Source organism: Papilio polytes, unplaced genomic scaffold (assembly GCF_000836215.1).
Source record: "Papilio polytes unplaced genomic scaffold, Ppol_1.0 DF822400.1, whole genome shotgun sequence".
Lineage (NCBI taxonomy): Eukaryota > Metazoa > Arthropoda > Insecta > Lepidoptera > Papilionidae > Papilio > Papilio polytes.
In genome coordinates, this window is record NW_013526804.1 from 308,892 (window position 1) to 324,620 (window position 15,729).

General features: G+C 34.0%; 3 protein-coding genes across 3 annotated transcripts in view; 2 read left to right on the plus strand and 1 right to left on the minus strand.

Annotated features, from left to right (window-relative positions):
* Positions 1 to 6,296, minus strand: part of LOC106106090 (coatomer subunit alpha) — a 16,849-nt gene extending 10,553 nt beyond the window's left edge. The window contains 9 exon segments of the mRNA XM_013286618.1: positions 3 to 118; positions 766 to 955; positions 1,268 to 1,351; positions 1,688 to 1,825; positions 2,160 to 2,323; positions 3,284 to 3,421; positions 4,341 to 4,577; positions 5,213 to 5,329; positions 5,955 to 6,296. Of these exon segments, the coding sequence (XP_013142072.1) occupies positions 3 to 118; positions 766 to 955; positions 1,268 to 1,351; positions 1,688 to 1,825; positions 2,160 to 2,323; positions 3,284 to 3,421; positions 4,341 to 4,577; positions 5,213 to 5,329; positions 5,955 to 6,182 (1,412 nt within the window). The 5' untranslated portion in view covers positions 6,183 to 6,296.
* Positions 6,297 to 6,510: 214 nt separating this feature from the next.
* Positions 6,511 to 7,677, plus strand: LOC106106119 (exosome complex component CSL4). The gene is made up of 3 exons (XM_013286656.1): positions 6,511 to 6,868; positions 6,936 to 7,181; positions 7,400 to 7,677. The coding sequence occupies exons 1-3, from the start codon at positions 6,701 to 6,703 to the stop codon at positions 7,655 to 7,657; spliced, it is 672 nt and encodes a 223-aa protein (XP_013142110.1). The 5' UTR covers positions 6,511 to 6,700; the 3' UTR covers positions 7,658 to 7,677.
* A 655-nt stretch (positions 7,678 to 8,332) lies between these two features.
* Positions 8,333 to 15,729, plus strand: part of LOC106106091 (xenotropic and polytropic retrovirus receptor 1-like) — an 8,130-nt gene continuing 733 nt past the window's right edge. The window contains exons 1-10 of the mRNA XM_013286620.1: positions 8,333 to 8,683; positions 9,791 to 9,954; positions 10,167 to 10,399; positions 11,043 to 11,304; positions 12,318 to 12,688; positions 13,101 to 13,248; positions 13,712 to 13,906; positions 14,164 to 14,336; positions 14,911 to 15,041; positions 15,684 to 15,728. Coding sequence (XP_013142074.1) covers positions 8,679 to 8,683; positions 9,791 to 9,954; positions 10,167 to 10,399; positions 11,043 to 11,304; positions 12,318 to 12,688; positions 13,101 to 13,248; positions 13,712 to 13,906; positions 14,164 to 14,336; positions 14,911 to 15,041; positions 15,684 to 15,728 — 1,727 coding nt within the window. The 5' untranslated portion in view covers positions 8,333 to 8,678. The remainder of the gene's footprint in view (positions 8,684 to 9,790; positions 9,955 to 10,166; positions 10,400 to 11,042; positions 11,305 to 12,317; positions 12,689 to 13,100; positions 13,249 to 13,711; positions 13,907 to 14,163; positions 14,337 to 14,910; positions 15,042 to 15,683; position 15,729) is intronic.

Sequence of the window (15,729 nt, forward strand, 5' to 3'; positions counted from 1 at the left end):
GCTGCAGGGAGTCAGTCTCGCGCAGCAGCAGCATGCCGGTGCCCGCGTACATGATCTCCTCGCACGTCGGCGTCGCTATCTTCTTTGACACCTCGTTCTTCAAGTTCTTTATCACCAACTGTTAACAATATTGACAATTTAAAAAAAATAGATGATAACATGTTTTAAGAATAAATTTTAGTTTTTAATCTTTGTGGTATTAAAAACCATCTAATGGAAAAACATATATTTATTTGAGTTTTTGTAAAACATAAGATTGCGGTATATTTCCGCACAAAGGAATGTATTTAACATTACTCCAGTGATAAATTTTACTTAACGTCTTCTATTGTGTCCTTTGACCTTATGTACCAAGAACATTAACTAATACAATTGGTTATAAGGTCAGTAGACCAACACAAGTGAATTGACCAGCACAAGTCAGTAGACCAGCATAAGTAAGTAGACCAGCATAAGTCAGTAGACCAGTATAAATCAGTAGACCAACTTAAGTCAGTATACCAGTATAACCCAATAGACCAGCATAGGTCAGTAGACCAGTATAAATCAGTAGACCAACTTAAGTCAGTATACCAGTATAACCTAATAGACCAGCATAAGTTAGTAGACCAGTATAATTCAGTAGAGCAGTATAAATTAGTAGACCAGTATAAATTAGTAGACTGACATAAGTCAGTTTACCAGTATGTTTCAGTTGACTAGTACAAGTCAGTAGAGCAGTATAACCCAATAGACCAACTTTCAGTAGAACAAGTTAGTAGTTACCTGGTTGTTCTTCTCCAACGCTGCGAACCTGTTCCTGGCGACCCAGACCGCGGAGGTGGCCTGTCCTCGCGCCGGCTCTATGGAGGGCGCATCAGCACCGTCCCGCGGTATAGCGTACAGTTCGTACGAGTGGTTGTCACCCACACGCCAGCTCACCAACACGCACCATTCAGCGTGGTTCAGCGACATACTGAATAAACACAGAAAAAACTCAAATATTTTTAAACAATTAAAATAATTGTAACTAGCGTAATTAACTCCGAGCTACTGATCCCGTCAAGATGGCGCGCTATTCTCGTCTAATGACATTGACAGCTGTCAGATGGGAAAAGGACGATAACAAAACACAAGCTGTTGCTCGCGACTTCGTCCGCGTGAAATTAAAAAAAATGTACCCTATATTATTCAGCGATAACATAATTTTTAAATAAATTATTTAAATCCGCCCAGTACTTTCAGAGTTTTTTCGATACCAAAAAAATATATTTAACGTAAATATTACCTATAAGGCTGGTTACGACCGCCGCCTTTTATCTGCATCACTGGAGCATCTCTGTTTGTCAGCATATCCAATTTACGTAGTTGTCTGAAATTGTTAAATGTAATTAAAAAAACATAACTTTTTTTTGGAAAAACGGATAATACGGTGTATCTTTTTAACCAAAAAGGGGTAAACATTTAACATAAATAAGAACATTACTTCAAACACCAACTTTAGTTAGAAAAGGTGGGAAAGAAAAGTGGATTTGTCAGTGTACATGCATAGGAAGGGGTAATATCTTCTTTAGCGTCTTCTCTCTGTAATATTTATGGGCAATGGTCGCTTAAAATTACATTTTTTACTACAAATTACTAACTTTTTTCACAATTCCCAGTGGAACTGACCCTTAAGTGCTAGTGCAATTACTGAAATCGTACTCACCTGTCCTTGATATAGAACAATATATTGTTATAAACAGCGTAGGCAGGCCGCTCGCGTTGCAACTTGAACAATATCATGCCGGCGTCGTGTCCCGCAGCGAACAAATTCAACGAGGGGTGTGCCGCCAGCACCCAGTAACTGAAAGAATTTTTTGTTTTTTTAAACTTTGTACACAAAAGAAAATTTTATTAAATATATATTGAAAGGTTGTAGTACAGATGAAAACTCTATTAAAGTTATCGGATTATTCCCAACCCTCACCCCGCTCAGTCCCCACGTGAAAATAAAAAGTTTCGTCCGTCTCACCTTTTAGATCCAATATCACCAATAAGGTGACAGATGCAACCGTTTTAAAATAAAATAAAATCCAACCGTCCACTCGTCACTAAAGGTGGGACGGATGGAAAGCGTTATAAAGGGGTTTACTGTAATTATTAAGTGTAACCTTTATTTGACCTTGACTAGTACTCACCGGTCATGTTCCCTGCGGAAGGTGTGCAAACATGTCCTCTTGGTCATATCCCACACTCGGATGGACTTGTCCTCACTGTTGGACAGGATCAGCTCGTGCTTCGCGTGGAACAGCACGCAGGACACGTTGTTGTAGTGTCCCCGACAAGTATCCACCTCCCAAGCCTGGGTTTAACAATAAAAATTAAATAAACTGACTCTCTAATAAAATTTTATTTGTATAAACTAGACAATAGATGGCAGTGGAAGTGTTAACGTAGATCTAAAGAGATCATATAGCAATTTTTGACCGCCTGGTAGTTTTTAGAGTTACCAGCTAGCAAAAAATTCCCAATTTTTTTCGAAATTCCCACATGTATAACATGCCTTAATATGAGCAAATAAAACTACACAAGCATATGTAATACTTTTCTGTAATTTTGAAATTATGACAATGGCAACATTTCCTCGTGCAGCACCAAATATGACGCTTTCAAGCTGATTTTATTAGTTCACAAAATTGAAAATTGCTATATGATCCTTGTAGGTCTATACCAATAACCAATAGTTAACACATTCAATGCTATTACAATTCTTATTGACAGTGAACTCATCATGTTGTTGTATGAGTTGGTAAAAGTGAATTATAAAGTCGTCGGTTTGAATCCTGCCAAGTTGACTATTTTAATGAATGATAACCAATAAAATTGTAGTATTATCAGTTTACACATTTTATGTTGTGATAAATAATCTAATTTAAAATTAACGTTATTCATATTGTTATCTGTAAATTGTATTTTATGCTATTGTACAATAAAGAAAATTTAGAATAACTTGTTTCTTTTGTTTTTTAATTACAAACCATTGGATATGCTAACCGATTACTAGTAGTATGTACTTTATGTTTTTCTCTTTTAAACTAAAACTAATTTGATTTAATATCTTATTTTTTAATTATATTAGACATATGGATGAATGTTTGTTAAAGTTTGTCGTCTAAACTGCTGAACAGATATCAATGAAATTTGGCATAAATGTACAGCACAGCAAGAACACATAGGTTAAATGCTTTTGTTTTTTTAATTCTACCCAGACGATGTCGCGGGCGAAAGCTAGTATGCAGGTGAAATTAAAAGTAATAATCACCTTAGCATCATTCATTCTCCAGAACTTGACTTGTCTGTCGTCAGCCGCGGACACAATCAGTGGCAGCGAGGGGTGGAATGCTGCCCAGTTGACACCTCTGTCATGTCCCTCTAGAACATGCTTCACTACTGCATCCGCCTAAAATACACACAAATAAAACATCTTACTAATCTTACTAATATTATAAATGCGAAAGTTTAGATGAATGGATGGATAAATGGATGTTTGTTAGAGTTTGTAACCTAAACGGCTGAACGGATCTCGATGAAATTAGGCATAGAAGTAGAGGATAGTCTGGAAGAACACTTAGGCTACTTTCGTTTTTTTTAATTCCACGCGGACGGAGTCGCGGACGAAAGCTAGTATAATATAAAACATAATCAATAACACTTTTACCAGACTTAGCACCAAGCTTGATGTTTGACAAATGTTTTTCAACATATCCTAGCAAAGTATCAGTGGAATAAAAGCGTAGGTGAATCAGGGGGTTAAGGTGAAGTACTTGACATGTAATTTACATGTCCTGGGTTTGAATCCCGCCATGTACCAATATGATTTTGTCTTACGGTCAGGAAAATCATCGAGAGGTCTGCATATATCAAAAAAGAAATTCAAAGACAAGTGTGCAGTCAACCTACAGGAGGCCAGTATGAGTAATTTTGGCTTAGTGGCCCATAAAGTAGGCTCTAAACCACTTAATGGATATGTATAGTGAGCTGGTGATAATAACAATGTATTATACTTCAAGTATTTTTATGATAGGCAACATCATTTTTTCGCCTTACTATTCTGGATTAAATATCTATAATTTATTACATGTTTAACAGCAACTGTTCCATGATAAACAACTACCGAAAATATTCAATGTAAAATGTTGACCCACTAAAATGTACATAGCATTCAATGTGTTAAAAATTACCATTAGATGTTCAGTCATGAGTACCCATCACCATTAAATGATTATTTTGTTTTAAGAATAAAGCAAAAGTCCATACATTTCCTCATCCAGGCATGAAAGATCCCATAAATAAAATATTTGATTACATACATATATTACCTGACCAAACAAATCTGTAGCTTGTGGGTTCCTCAAATGTTCTGCTAACCCAGTAGGTCCGGGAGCCACACTCTTCTTCCTGAGTCCGGAGAAGTCCCACACTCGTACAGATTGGTCTAATGAAGCTGATACCAATAGGTCTTCGTTGGGATGGAATTGTGCACACATAACATAATGGTTGTGTCCAGTGAGTACACTGATGCATTGACGTGATTGCCAGTTCCATATTCTTATTGTCTGCAAGTAGATTAAAAGATTAACTTATGGATAAAGCTATTGTCAAATATCTTGATGGCTCAGAACACCAGCAGTGTGTAGAGTTGTATGTGATCTTGAGCTACACAGATATTTGAAATGGCATATACCTATGTTCAGAAAGATGTTCGTATTTTAGTTATTTTTGTAAAGTTTTTTTTTTTTTTAAAGGGAATATTGATTTTTGTACTCATTTATTAAACACAAAACTGAGGAGTTGTTTCAATAAGTTTTTTACCAATTGAAAGTGCTACTTTTGGTAACTTTTTTTAAGTTTTTTACAAGGAATGACTACACTTAAAATAGAAACAGAAATAATTTTATTGAAAAACAAGAAACAATTACAATAACATTTATACCAACTAAAAGATAATTAAAAATTGTGGTTAATATATGATTAATCTGATGATGCCCACACTAGGCAATGCCTGTATCGTGAGCACCGAAAACAGCAGGAAAAATCTTTTCATACATTAATTACTAAAAACCTATGCTTACGGCGTTTCAGTAATATTTAGAATTATATATTGCTCCAGTATAAATAGAATGTATATATATCTTGTCATAATAGATTAGAAAATACATAAAAATACATATAAATGCAGTTAATATCTTACCTGATCATCTGAAGCACTCAAGATCCACGGATATTCATGATGGAAAAATGTTGTCCTGATGTAATCTAAGTGGCCAAGTAAAGTGAAGAGACATCTTCTTTGATTGGTATTCCACACCTAAACAAAGATCATAATATAAATATACTTATTAAAAAAACAAAATTATGTGTTCTTCCACACTATCCTCTACATCTGTGCTATATTTAATCAAGACAGAATCAGCCATTTATGCTACTCTAACAAACATTCCTCCAACTTAACTTTCACTTTTAAAGTATTAGCACAATTTAGTTGAAATTGTGTAAAAGCTTAAAAGAGTTTAAATATTTACATGACATAGAGTTGCAAAGATAATACAATTTAAAAGAATTTAACCCATAAGTTGCAGTTCAAATATTCTCTAAGTTATATATAATTTAAATTAGTGTATAAAATACATCTAAAATAGTACTACTTACTACTTTTTTTTGTTTTATATTCAGGCGTATTATACATTACTTATATTATTTGCATAGATAGTGTTCCAAAAGATTAATATGTAAAGAAAATAAATTGGCCTAATAAGAATAAAAAAAAAACTCTATGGATTTTAATGCATATCCTGTAAAACAAAATATATAGACTGCCTGGATATTGCGTCGTTTAATCCTGAATATAAACAAATTGTCTAAATCAAGGCGATTACATCAGTCTGTAGAGGTAGTTAGTGAGCTGATTATTTCAGGGAATTTCCTGTACAAACCTTGATCTTGTAATCGTCACCTCCAGATACAAATAAGGGCTGCTGTATGTGGAAGCATATGCCACGCACAGGGCCGTCATGTTCGTCAAATTTCTCCAAGAGTGTACACATTCGATAGTCCCATAGCTGAATCACACCATTGTGCAAACTGGCAAGGACCCATGGCCGTTTGGAATGAAACGATATACCCTTCACTCGAGCGGACTTAGTCTCAAATTTTGTCAACATTTCTTCTCGTTTTTGCAAGTATTTACAGTTCTTTTTATTTCAAAAAATTATCTCAAACAATTCACGCCAGCAATAACGTCGACATGTCAAACGTCAAACCGGCTGACGTGACACGTCAGTAGCCTAAAACAGCGAGAGCAATAATTGATTTTAATTGCTAAATTATTGCTTAAAATAATGTAATACAGCTAGTAACGATAACCTCTACTTTTTATTAACCATGTACTTTGTTTATCCGTATTTTTAACGTGTTGTTATAAAAATATTTAACGCTTTGGTGTGTGCTGTACTCTTTTGCTGCTAAATTGTCCAATATCGTAAATTTTCTCTGTGTACTCTTTGATTATTGGTAATGTGACAGATGTTTGTAAACAGTTTATCCTAATTTTTCCACATTGTAATATACTTTTAAATACATTATAAACTTACACAACCAAAATTTAAACGGTTTATTAGAAGTGAATGTATAAATCTAGGAGTAGACTTTTAAATTAAATATAACCTCACTCCTATGAGCAATGGAGCAAGATAAATCACAATCTATTGGTAAAATTTGTATACCAGGCATGAGATTATGTACAGCAACTAAAGATCGCATCGGTGGGCCAGGTACAAACGTCCTCCAAGGTTACATATATGCTACATTGGCAGGCATATTAAAATCGATCGAAGACAAAGAAAAGAAGGTAAAAAGTAACCTATCAAAGAAAACTAGTTTATTTCTAAATTTATTTAGTTTGAATAAATTTTCAGGTTACAATCATATCTGTAGAAAGTCCAACAACACCAAGTATCCTGCCGAAACCGGGAGATGTGGTCACAGCAAAGGTGACTGTTGTGAATTCCCGTCTTGTTCACTGCATAATACTATGTGTAGGTCCACACCTGGTCAGACCATATAGAGGGGTCCTCAAGAAAGAAGATATCAAATCAACGGATAAAGATAGAATTGATCCATATAAATGTTTCAGACCTGGAGATGTTATTTTAGCTAAAGTTGTATCCTTTTTAACATAGTATTTGTTTTTTATAATTAAATGGATAACAGTAAAGGCAATGCAAAACTTACTTTACTCAATATTTACTGACTACACGAAAAAGTAAAAACCTTGTTTATAAATGTAAAATATTTGTTACTTTACAAGTTGTAAGATTTTAAATTAAAAATCTTGTAAGATAATAAGAAGTTAGAAAATAGCCTTATATCAATTTTACAGCTTCCCTTGACAGAGATTCATTGGTACCATCTTACAACAGCTGAAAATGAACTTGGAGTTGCCATAGCAACAGCAGAAGGCTCACCTCAAGGTGTCAATATGGTACCCATAAATTGGTCTGAAATGCAGTGTCCAAAGACACTAGTAAAAGAGCCACGGAAAGTGGCGAGGATTCTTCCAGATTACTTTGATCAAAACCAAGTAATTTCTTACACAGATGCAGAAAATGATACAAAATTAGTGAATGGTACTAAATAACAATAAACTATAAGTATTAAGGATCTTGTTTTAATTTAATGTAGCCGATCTGCTCTAGTAGTGGTTCATGTTAAAAGATAATTTTCAACAAATTATTTATTTATTTTTAAATAATGGTTTACTTATAACGGATATCTACATCTCTCTTATTTTATGGAATAACTTTCACTTGTTTCTATGCTCCATGAGGCGAATCAAAGTTTTTCAAATTGCTCTTATCAGCATTGGTTAGTACTGATAATTTCATTTAAATCTACCGGCGTTTTATGCAAGCACGTACTTTTTTTTACAAAACTCTATACCATATAATGTAATAAAATTGGAGTGTGTAATATCAAAAGAAAAATCCAGATGTCAGGAAGATGATATATTTGCGTTGCTGATAACGAAAATTGCCTGCCTGTCTGTTTGTCCGCAAGCCGCATTTGTTCCGGGTAATCCCCGAAACGACTTGATCAATTTCGACCGGACTTTTATTGAAGGGTAGCTGACATAGACGAGCACATTATAGACGACTTTTTATCTTAATATTGCATGTACGAAATCGCGTGCGTACTTAATGTACGAATTACTTAGATTTCGACTTTCAAAAAAAAATACTTGTTTTGCATTTTGATAAGGAAATCACGAGATTTATGAACGAAACGGTACGTACGTAATCTGTCAACTGTCATGTTTTATCACTGATTTTTATTCATCTATAATTTTTTATGTATACTTCCAGAATTATATTTTACGGGGATTTATTTTTCTTAACATGTATTATACGTTCAAGTGTAATAAGTGTATACCTTAAATCATTCCAATATTTTCGCTTTAAAGCGTTAACAAACATTAGGTCATAACTTCTAGTTATCACTAAACAAACTTTTGTGTAGTACTTGTGAATAACTGTAGTTATAGTTTAGTATTTTGTGATATTTCTTATCGTGAAGACGTATACAGGGAAGTAAGAAAATGAAATTTGCGGAGCACTTGAGTGCACATATAACGCCGGAATGGCGAAAACAATATATCAACTATGAGGTAAATATTTTTTATGTATCATTTAGGAATAGTTTATTAATTACATTATTTACAACTTAAGCTTTGTTACTATCGACGACTTTTAACAACTAGTGTACATAATATAAATTTAAATTTGTTTGTTTAACAATATTAAATATCTCTGTTAGTCTATGTAATTAGGAACTCAGAAGTGTTATATAAAAAATCTGTGACATCCTTGAAATTTTATTTCTTCAAATATGTGTCTAATGTCACACTTTTCATGTAAATAAACCAGATGTTCTAGAATATTGTTTAAAATAACATGAGATAAACAGATATTGATAAATAATTGGACATTATTAGTCTAACCACACAATAAATACAATATGGCATTTTTTTATTTATATTAAAAGATCTATGTGTATCTATACTAATGTTATAAAGAGGAAAGATTTGTATTGTTGTATATATTGCAATAACTCCAAAAGTTTTGGGCAGATTAAAAAAAAATCATTCAATTTAAAAACTATTAGAAAGGTATGTTATTAGTGAGTAACATAGGCTATGTTTTTTTATTATTTTTTTAATTTCATGCGGGCATTCATTGAAAAATTAGATATCCTTTTTTCCCAAGGTTCAAATAATTTAAATAAAAGGATCTTTGGAACTTGCCTTACAATTGTGTCTTGCCATATATTGAATAAATATGACTTGGAATGGTTATCAAAACTCAAATAAGATGTTATAACAATTACACATTATTAACAGAGTTGAAACTGTAGTATAGACTAGCTGTTGCTTGTTAATTTGCCCGTGTGAAGTTAAAAAATGTAACCTATGTGTAACAGCTTTTAATGGTGTAAGAATTTTTGAAATCTACCCAGCAGTTTTCGAGTTCTATAAATATATACAAAAATTAAAAAACACAAATCTTTCCTCTTTATAATATAAGTATAGATTAAATTACAATTTTATTTTAATTATCAGTTACAATTATGTATTGAAGTTGCAAACATTTTTAGTTTAATTATCAAATACTTCACATCATAGGTGTCGGCAAGAGCTGAGAGGCAAAAAAAACAAATGCAAACAGCCAAAACCAACAATCAGTTATTGTTATATTAGAATATTGAAATTGTAAAGTTTATTTCAGGAAATGAAAGCAATGTTATACACAGCAGTGGAGGAGGCTCCATCGGCAGAGAATGTGGAACCTGAAGTATTATCGAGACATTTTGCAAACTTTGATGAGACTTTCTTTCACTATTGTGATCAGGAACTTAAGAAGATTAATACTTTTTACTCAGGTATAAATATTAAATTAATTTAACATGTAAAGAAGTTAAAAAAAAACAAGTACTATTCTATTGACAACATTTATTAAGACTGTATTCATATGTAAATACTATTTAAAAAAAATACTAAATTTTTCTTGTCATACTTTTAGAAAGATTTTTGTAGATAGTCTTTGATGTAGATATTCTTAAATGTACTTAATATTATGTTTTTATATTTTTAGAGAAACTGGCAGAGGCTACACGTAAATTCGCAACTTTACAGAGCGAACTCAAATCGCAATTCGATATGATGAAGCCAAAAAGCGGAGGCGACAGCAAAAAGGCGATTCCGCGCAGGAAAGTACAGGAATTGAAACTGGCGTTCAGCGAATTCTATCTCAGTTTGATACTACTACAGAATTATCAGAATTTAAATTATACTGGCTTTAGGAAGATATTGAAAAAGCATGATAAGGTAAGGATCATTTATTCATGGTGATATAGCCATTCGTGTCAAAATTAATTTGTCTCTGGTTGGATTATTTTTCTGTTAATTGCTGCTGTCGCATTTAGTATAGACCAACAAGGATATCTGAATCGGTGGGCATAAGTGAAACGAAATTAAGACGTCTAATTTTTGTCCCTTTCCTTTCCATGCTTTTCTTAAGAGGAAGGAATGGGAAGGAAGAGTGAATTTGGCGGTGGAGGAGATGCATAGGAAGGGGAAATCTCCCCTTTATGTGCGTCTCCTCCGTCAATGAAGTCAAATGTAGTAGGCAACGCATCTGCAATTGCGGATGTTTATGGGCAGCGGTCGCTTTCCATTTCGGTGGATTCAGGGGGCCTGCTTGCTTGTTTGCCACATTATATTATAAAAAAAAGACTACTAGTAACCTCCTGTTAAAAGTGTCAAAGATGTTTTTGTAGTTAGCCGTCTTGTTTTAATATAGTTTTACTTATAGACTAATAGTTCTTTCCACAATAGCAGACATCTCATCATTCCAGATATCCTTGCGTGGCTATGATTGTACTATTGGTATTCTCAATGTCAAAATTGTCAACCGTGACAGTGTATTAACATACAAAACTTGTAAATAGTTACAATTTATTGTCAATAGTTGTTAAACGTTAGCAATGGTGCGCTGTGGCGAGCGGAACACGTGGAATCATCCCACTTCTATACAAACAAAGATATTGATCGACTGATCAGTGATACCGAGGCTACAGTAACTAATGAACTGGAAGGAGGGGATAGGCAAAAAGCCATGAAGAAGCTAAGAGTACCACCGCTAGGGGAACAACAGAGCCCGTGGACTACATTCAAAGTGGGCCTGTTCTCTGGATCGTTTATAGTATTGGCTATCACTGTGGTTTTGTCTGGTAAGTTCTCTATACAAAACGCAAGAATATGCTTATCCCTTTCATTCTCTTTGATAAGAAAGAGATATCGAAACCCTGTCTCTGGATTTTCTTTGCATGTTCGATATTGCGTCTCATTTAAATGTGCGCTAGATTAGTTCCATTTTTATCCGCAATATAACGAGGGAGATATTCCTGATCAGACTATACTCGGTTTTACAAGTTCAGTGCTAAGAATTTTTTTTTTATTGTTTTACTGAACGTTAGGACAACCTAAGTACTTTTAAGTAGAAGTAGATTAAGTTGTTATCATAGATATAGATTATAGATAAGTTATTTTATTTATGTTTGATGTATATGAGACATTTTTGAAATATAATTTTAATATTGTAAATGACAACACTAATCAAATTTTCTTAGGACAAAGGGTCTTTTTTCTCTCATTTATGTTCTGGATTACGTACTCTTAGGCCATATCTAGTTGAGTGTACAGCTATGTTAAGATCTAAATATTTGCAAACATACAATGTTGGGTATGCAGCGATTATAAATGGATTAACAGTACCTTAGATAAAACTAAATATTGGTCTGATAACAATGAACCATAAATTGTTTTTGTTCTTATGCAGTAAATATTCCTTATCTTGTAGCAATTACTGACCGTAGCTAATCTATGAATATGTTTGCCCAGATTATATTTAACTGGTATTTATTGCGCTTATAAAATAACCTCAAAATTATAAATTACTAGCTTTTACCCGCGGTGTAGAGAAACTGAGAAAGTATGTCTTCGATACTATGTTTTATATCTGTGCCAAATTTTATTGATATCCATTAAGCTGTTTTAGAGATAGTAACAAAGATCTATCCATCCATCCATCCAAATTTTTCAATTCACTTAATTTTTTTTAAATTTAAAGACCCCTCAAAAATATCAAATATATGGGTAATTTGTACCATTTTGTAGTCCGTATAAGTAATTCTTGGTAACTGTGTAACATAATTTATAAAGCTATGCTATCTGTCTCTTTCAGCTCTATTCCATGAAGGTGCGACGGAAAATTTCAAAACAGCATTCCGGTTATACCGCGGCCCATTCCTTTTAGTACAATTTATATTCCTGATAGGCATCAATGTGTACGGCTGGCGGTCATCTGGAGTCAATCATGTCCTGATCTTCGAATTAGATCCGAGGAACCATCTTTCTGAACAGCATTTGATGGAATTGGCAGCGATATTCGGTGTTGTGTGGGCACTTAGTATACTAAGCTTCATATATAGTGCAAGTTTGAGTATACCGCCGTTTGTAAACCCGTTGGCGCTTGTTATTATAATGATAGTGTTCCTTGTGAATCCATTAAAAGTGTTCAGACATGAAGCTAGATTCTGGTTCTTGAGGATATGTGTAAGTAAATTTTTTTATGAATGAATCCGCAGACTAGTTGTTTAGCCGATTAGCGAGTAATTGAGTAATTAAATGTTTCAGTACATAAAATATTTTATCGATTAGATTAATAAATACAGATGAGAGTTTTTTAGCTTCTAAATTACTTGGTACTCGAACAAATTTTTATCTTAGTGCGAGGACATATCTAAATTGGTTAAAGTTATCAACTTCGTTCGCTTTGAATTTTTAACAGCCTACCTTACCCAGTGAAAACATAGCTTTTTAATGATGAAAGGGTTTTTGAAATCAACCCAGTAGTTTTCGAGTTATTTCTATACATACAAAAATACAAATCTTTTTTTCTTTATAATATTAGTGCACATATAGAAGAATAGTATAGTAAGTTTCCCTTGTTATTCTTTTTTCGAAGGGTCGTATTCTAGCGGCTCCGTTCATGCCAGTGCTGTTCGCGGATTTCTGGCTGGCGGACCAATGGAACTCTTTTGTTACCGCCTTCTTGGACTTTCATTATCTCATTGTCTTCTATATCGCCGGCGGAGATTGGTTTAATGTCAATGGTGAGTGAGATATATTGATTTTTAATTATAAAAAGAAAGTTTTAAAATTAGCACCAATCGATAAAATCGAAAAGTGGTAAAGATATAACGAAGAAAAAACAGCTATTGCACTAAAGGTTACGTCTAGTCGGTTCTACTACTAGCCCTCGGAACATTTTTATGGCGCCTTCTTGTTTTTTACAATGACAAGCGATCCCCTTCTTAAGAGAGTTACGTGACAGTAATTTGTAGAACTGTGACGCCCTAGCCGGTTGCCCAACTGTGCTTTATTCTAATGCCGGCACTAATTACATCTATATTTTAAAGATAATAAACCATAGTAATAGTAGTGATTTTCATTTGGCACGTCGGAGACAAGAATATTACTCTGTTTCACGCGCCAACTAAAGTTTTAATTTTTTTAATTAATTTGCGGTTCGCAAACTCATCAGTAAAAATGATTGTTACCCAATTTCCGTTATAGATTCATTCGAATCGGAGTCGTGGTTTATAATATCTCGTGCGCTGGTGAACATAGTGCCGGCGTGGACTCGCTTCTGGCAATGTCTGCGGCGCTACAGAGACAGCCGGGAGGCGTTCCCGCATTTGGTTAACGCGGGGAAGTACTCTACCACTTTCTTTGTGGTACTCTTCGCTACGTTACGGACGATGTATAGCCGTGAGTATTTAAGGAGTTTTGGATGGATGGATGTTTGTTAATATTGTCAAAACGGGTTAACAGATCTCGATGAAAGGACTAATAAATCTGGAAGAAATAGGCTATTTACTAAGATTGTAAAGTAGTGTTCATAATATTATCTACAAGTGTGGAAGAACTACAAAAGATAGCTGGTAGAAGGAAGATGCACGCGAGAATATAATAGATGACTTTTACTTTTTTTTTAATCCGCGCTAACGAAGTGTTATGTATGTCAGAAAAGTACGCAGACCCGTATGAGAATCCGTTCTTGTACGCGTGGTTCGCGTGCCAGCTGACGTCATCGCTGTACACTTACACGTGGGACGTGAAGATGGACTGGGGTCTCTTTAGTTGCGGACCCTCCGCGGAGAATAAATTCCTTAGAGAAGAGATCGTGTATAGTCCTGGGGTGAGTGTTTAGAAGAAATTGTAAATGAAAACAAATGATTGGTGTTTCTTATAATATCTAGATTTAAATGTTAATCACTAATGCTTTGACTAAACTATCGCACAACTACTTAGTCTCGCTTTGATTGCTATGAGCTTATATGGAGGTGAACACACTACTCGATTTTTAGTTGTGCAACTAAACAGTTGCCAATCTATTTATTCGACTTCTGATTTTGATTTAAAAATCGCACAACTGTTGTGTGATAGTTTAGATAAATGTGTGCGCTTGCTTTAAACCGGGAACGTTTTAAAAATGTAACCAAAATAAATGTCAAAATAACCTAAAAATCATGCTTCTGACAAATGGAGTATTTGACATTGACAGATATCAAAGAGTAGTTTATTTTGATTTTTTTACATGTATTTGATTCAGCCATTGTAATAGGGAGTCCAAACAAGCTGCTTTGTCACTTTCTCTTACAGCAGTTGTTTCCCTTTTCATGGAATCTGTAAATTTATATTAACGATTATAATAAAAAAAAAAATAATCCTTTCTTTGATGAAGGATTTGACTGATAATCGTTTTTTATTAGTTCTACTACTTCGCGATAGTAGAGGACTTTGTGCTTCGCTTCGTGTGGACAGTGTCCTTCGTGCTGACGGAGAACAAACTCGTCAGCGGAGAGACTATGGTCTCTATACTGGCACCGCTAGAAGTCGTCAGGTAAACCACGACGGTAGTGTAGATGGTTATATTTAGTTTATTTAGTGTAGAGGTTATATTTATAATAGTACGTATTTGTACACTTAAAACTGGATAGTGGGTTTTGAGATAAATTTAAAGAATATTGACTATATTTTGATATGAAAAATGATGACTTAAATACCAATTTTATATTTTGTAAATCTTTACTAATTTTACTAAATCCGAATGTTGGGTTGTTGTTACGGAGTATTCTAGGACGGCTCACGGACCTCGATACAATTTGACATACGTAGAGCATAGTATAAAAGAGCACAGGATACTTAGTTTTTTTTAAATTCCGCACGAACGAAGTCGCCAGCAAAAGCTAGAGTTTAAATCATCGTTTTTGTTTAATATCTATCTTACTAATATTATGATTACGAAAATTTGATGGATGAATGGATGTTTGTCAGAGTTTGTAGCCTAAACGGCTCAATGGATTTCGATAAACTTTGGTATAGATGTAGAGAATAGTCTGGAAGAACACATAGGCACACACTTTTGTTTTTTTTTTTAATTCATGCGGACGTAGTCGCGGGCGAAAGCTAGTTTTTCTATATTTTTTAAATTGATTTCCTGATACGATATTATCTGTATTATAATAGTGATAATATTGTATAGACGTTTCATCTGGAACTTCTTCCGCCTGGAGAACGAGCACCTGAAC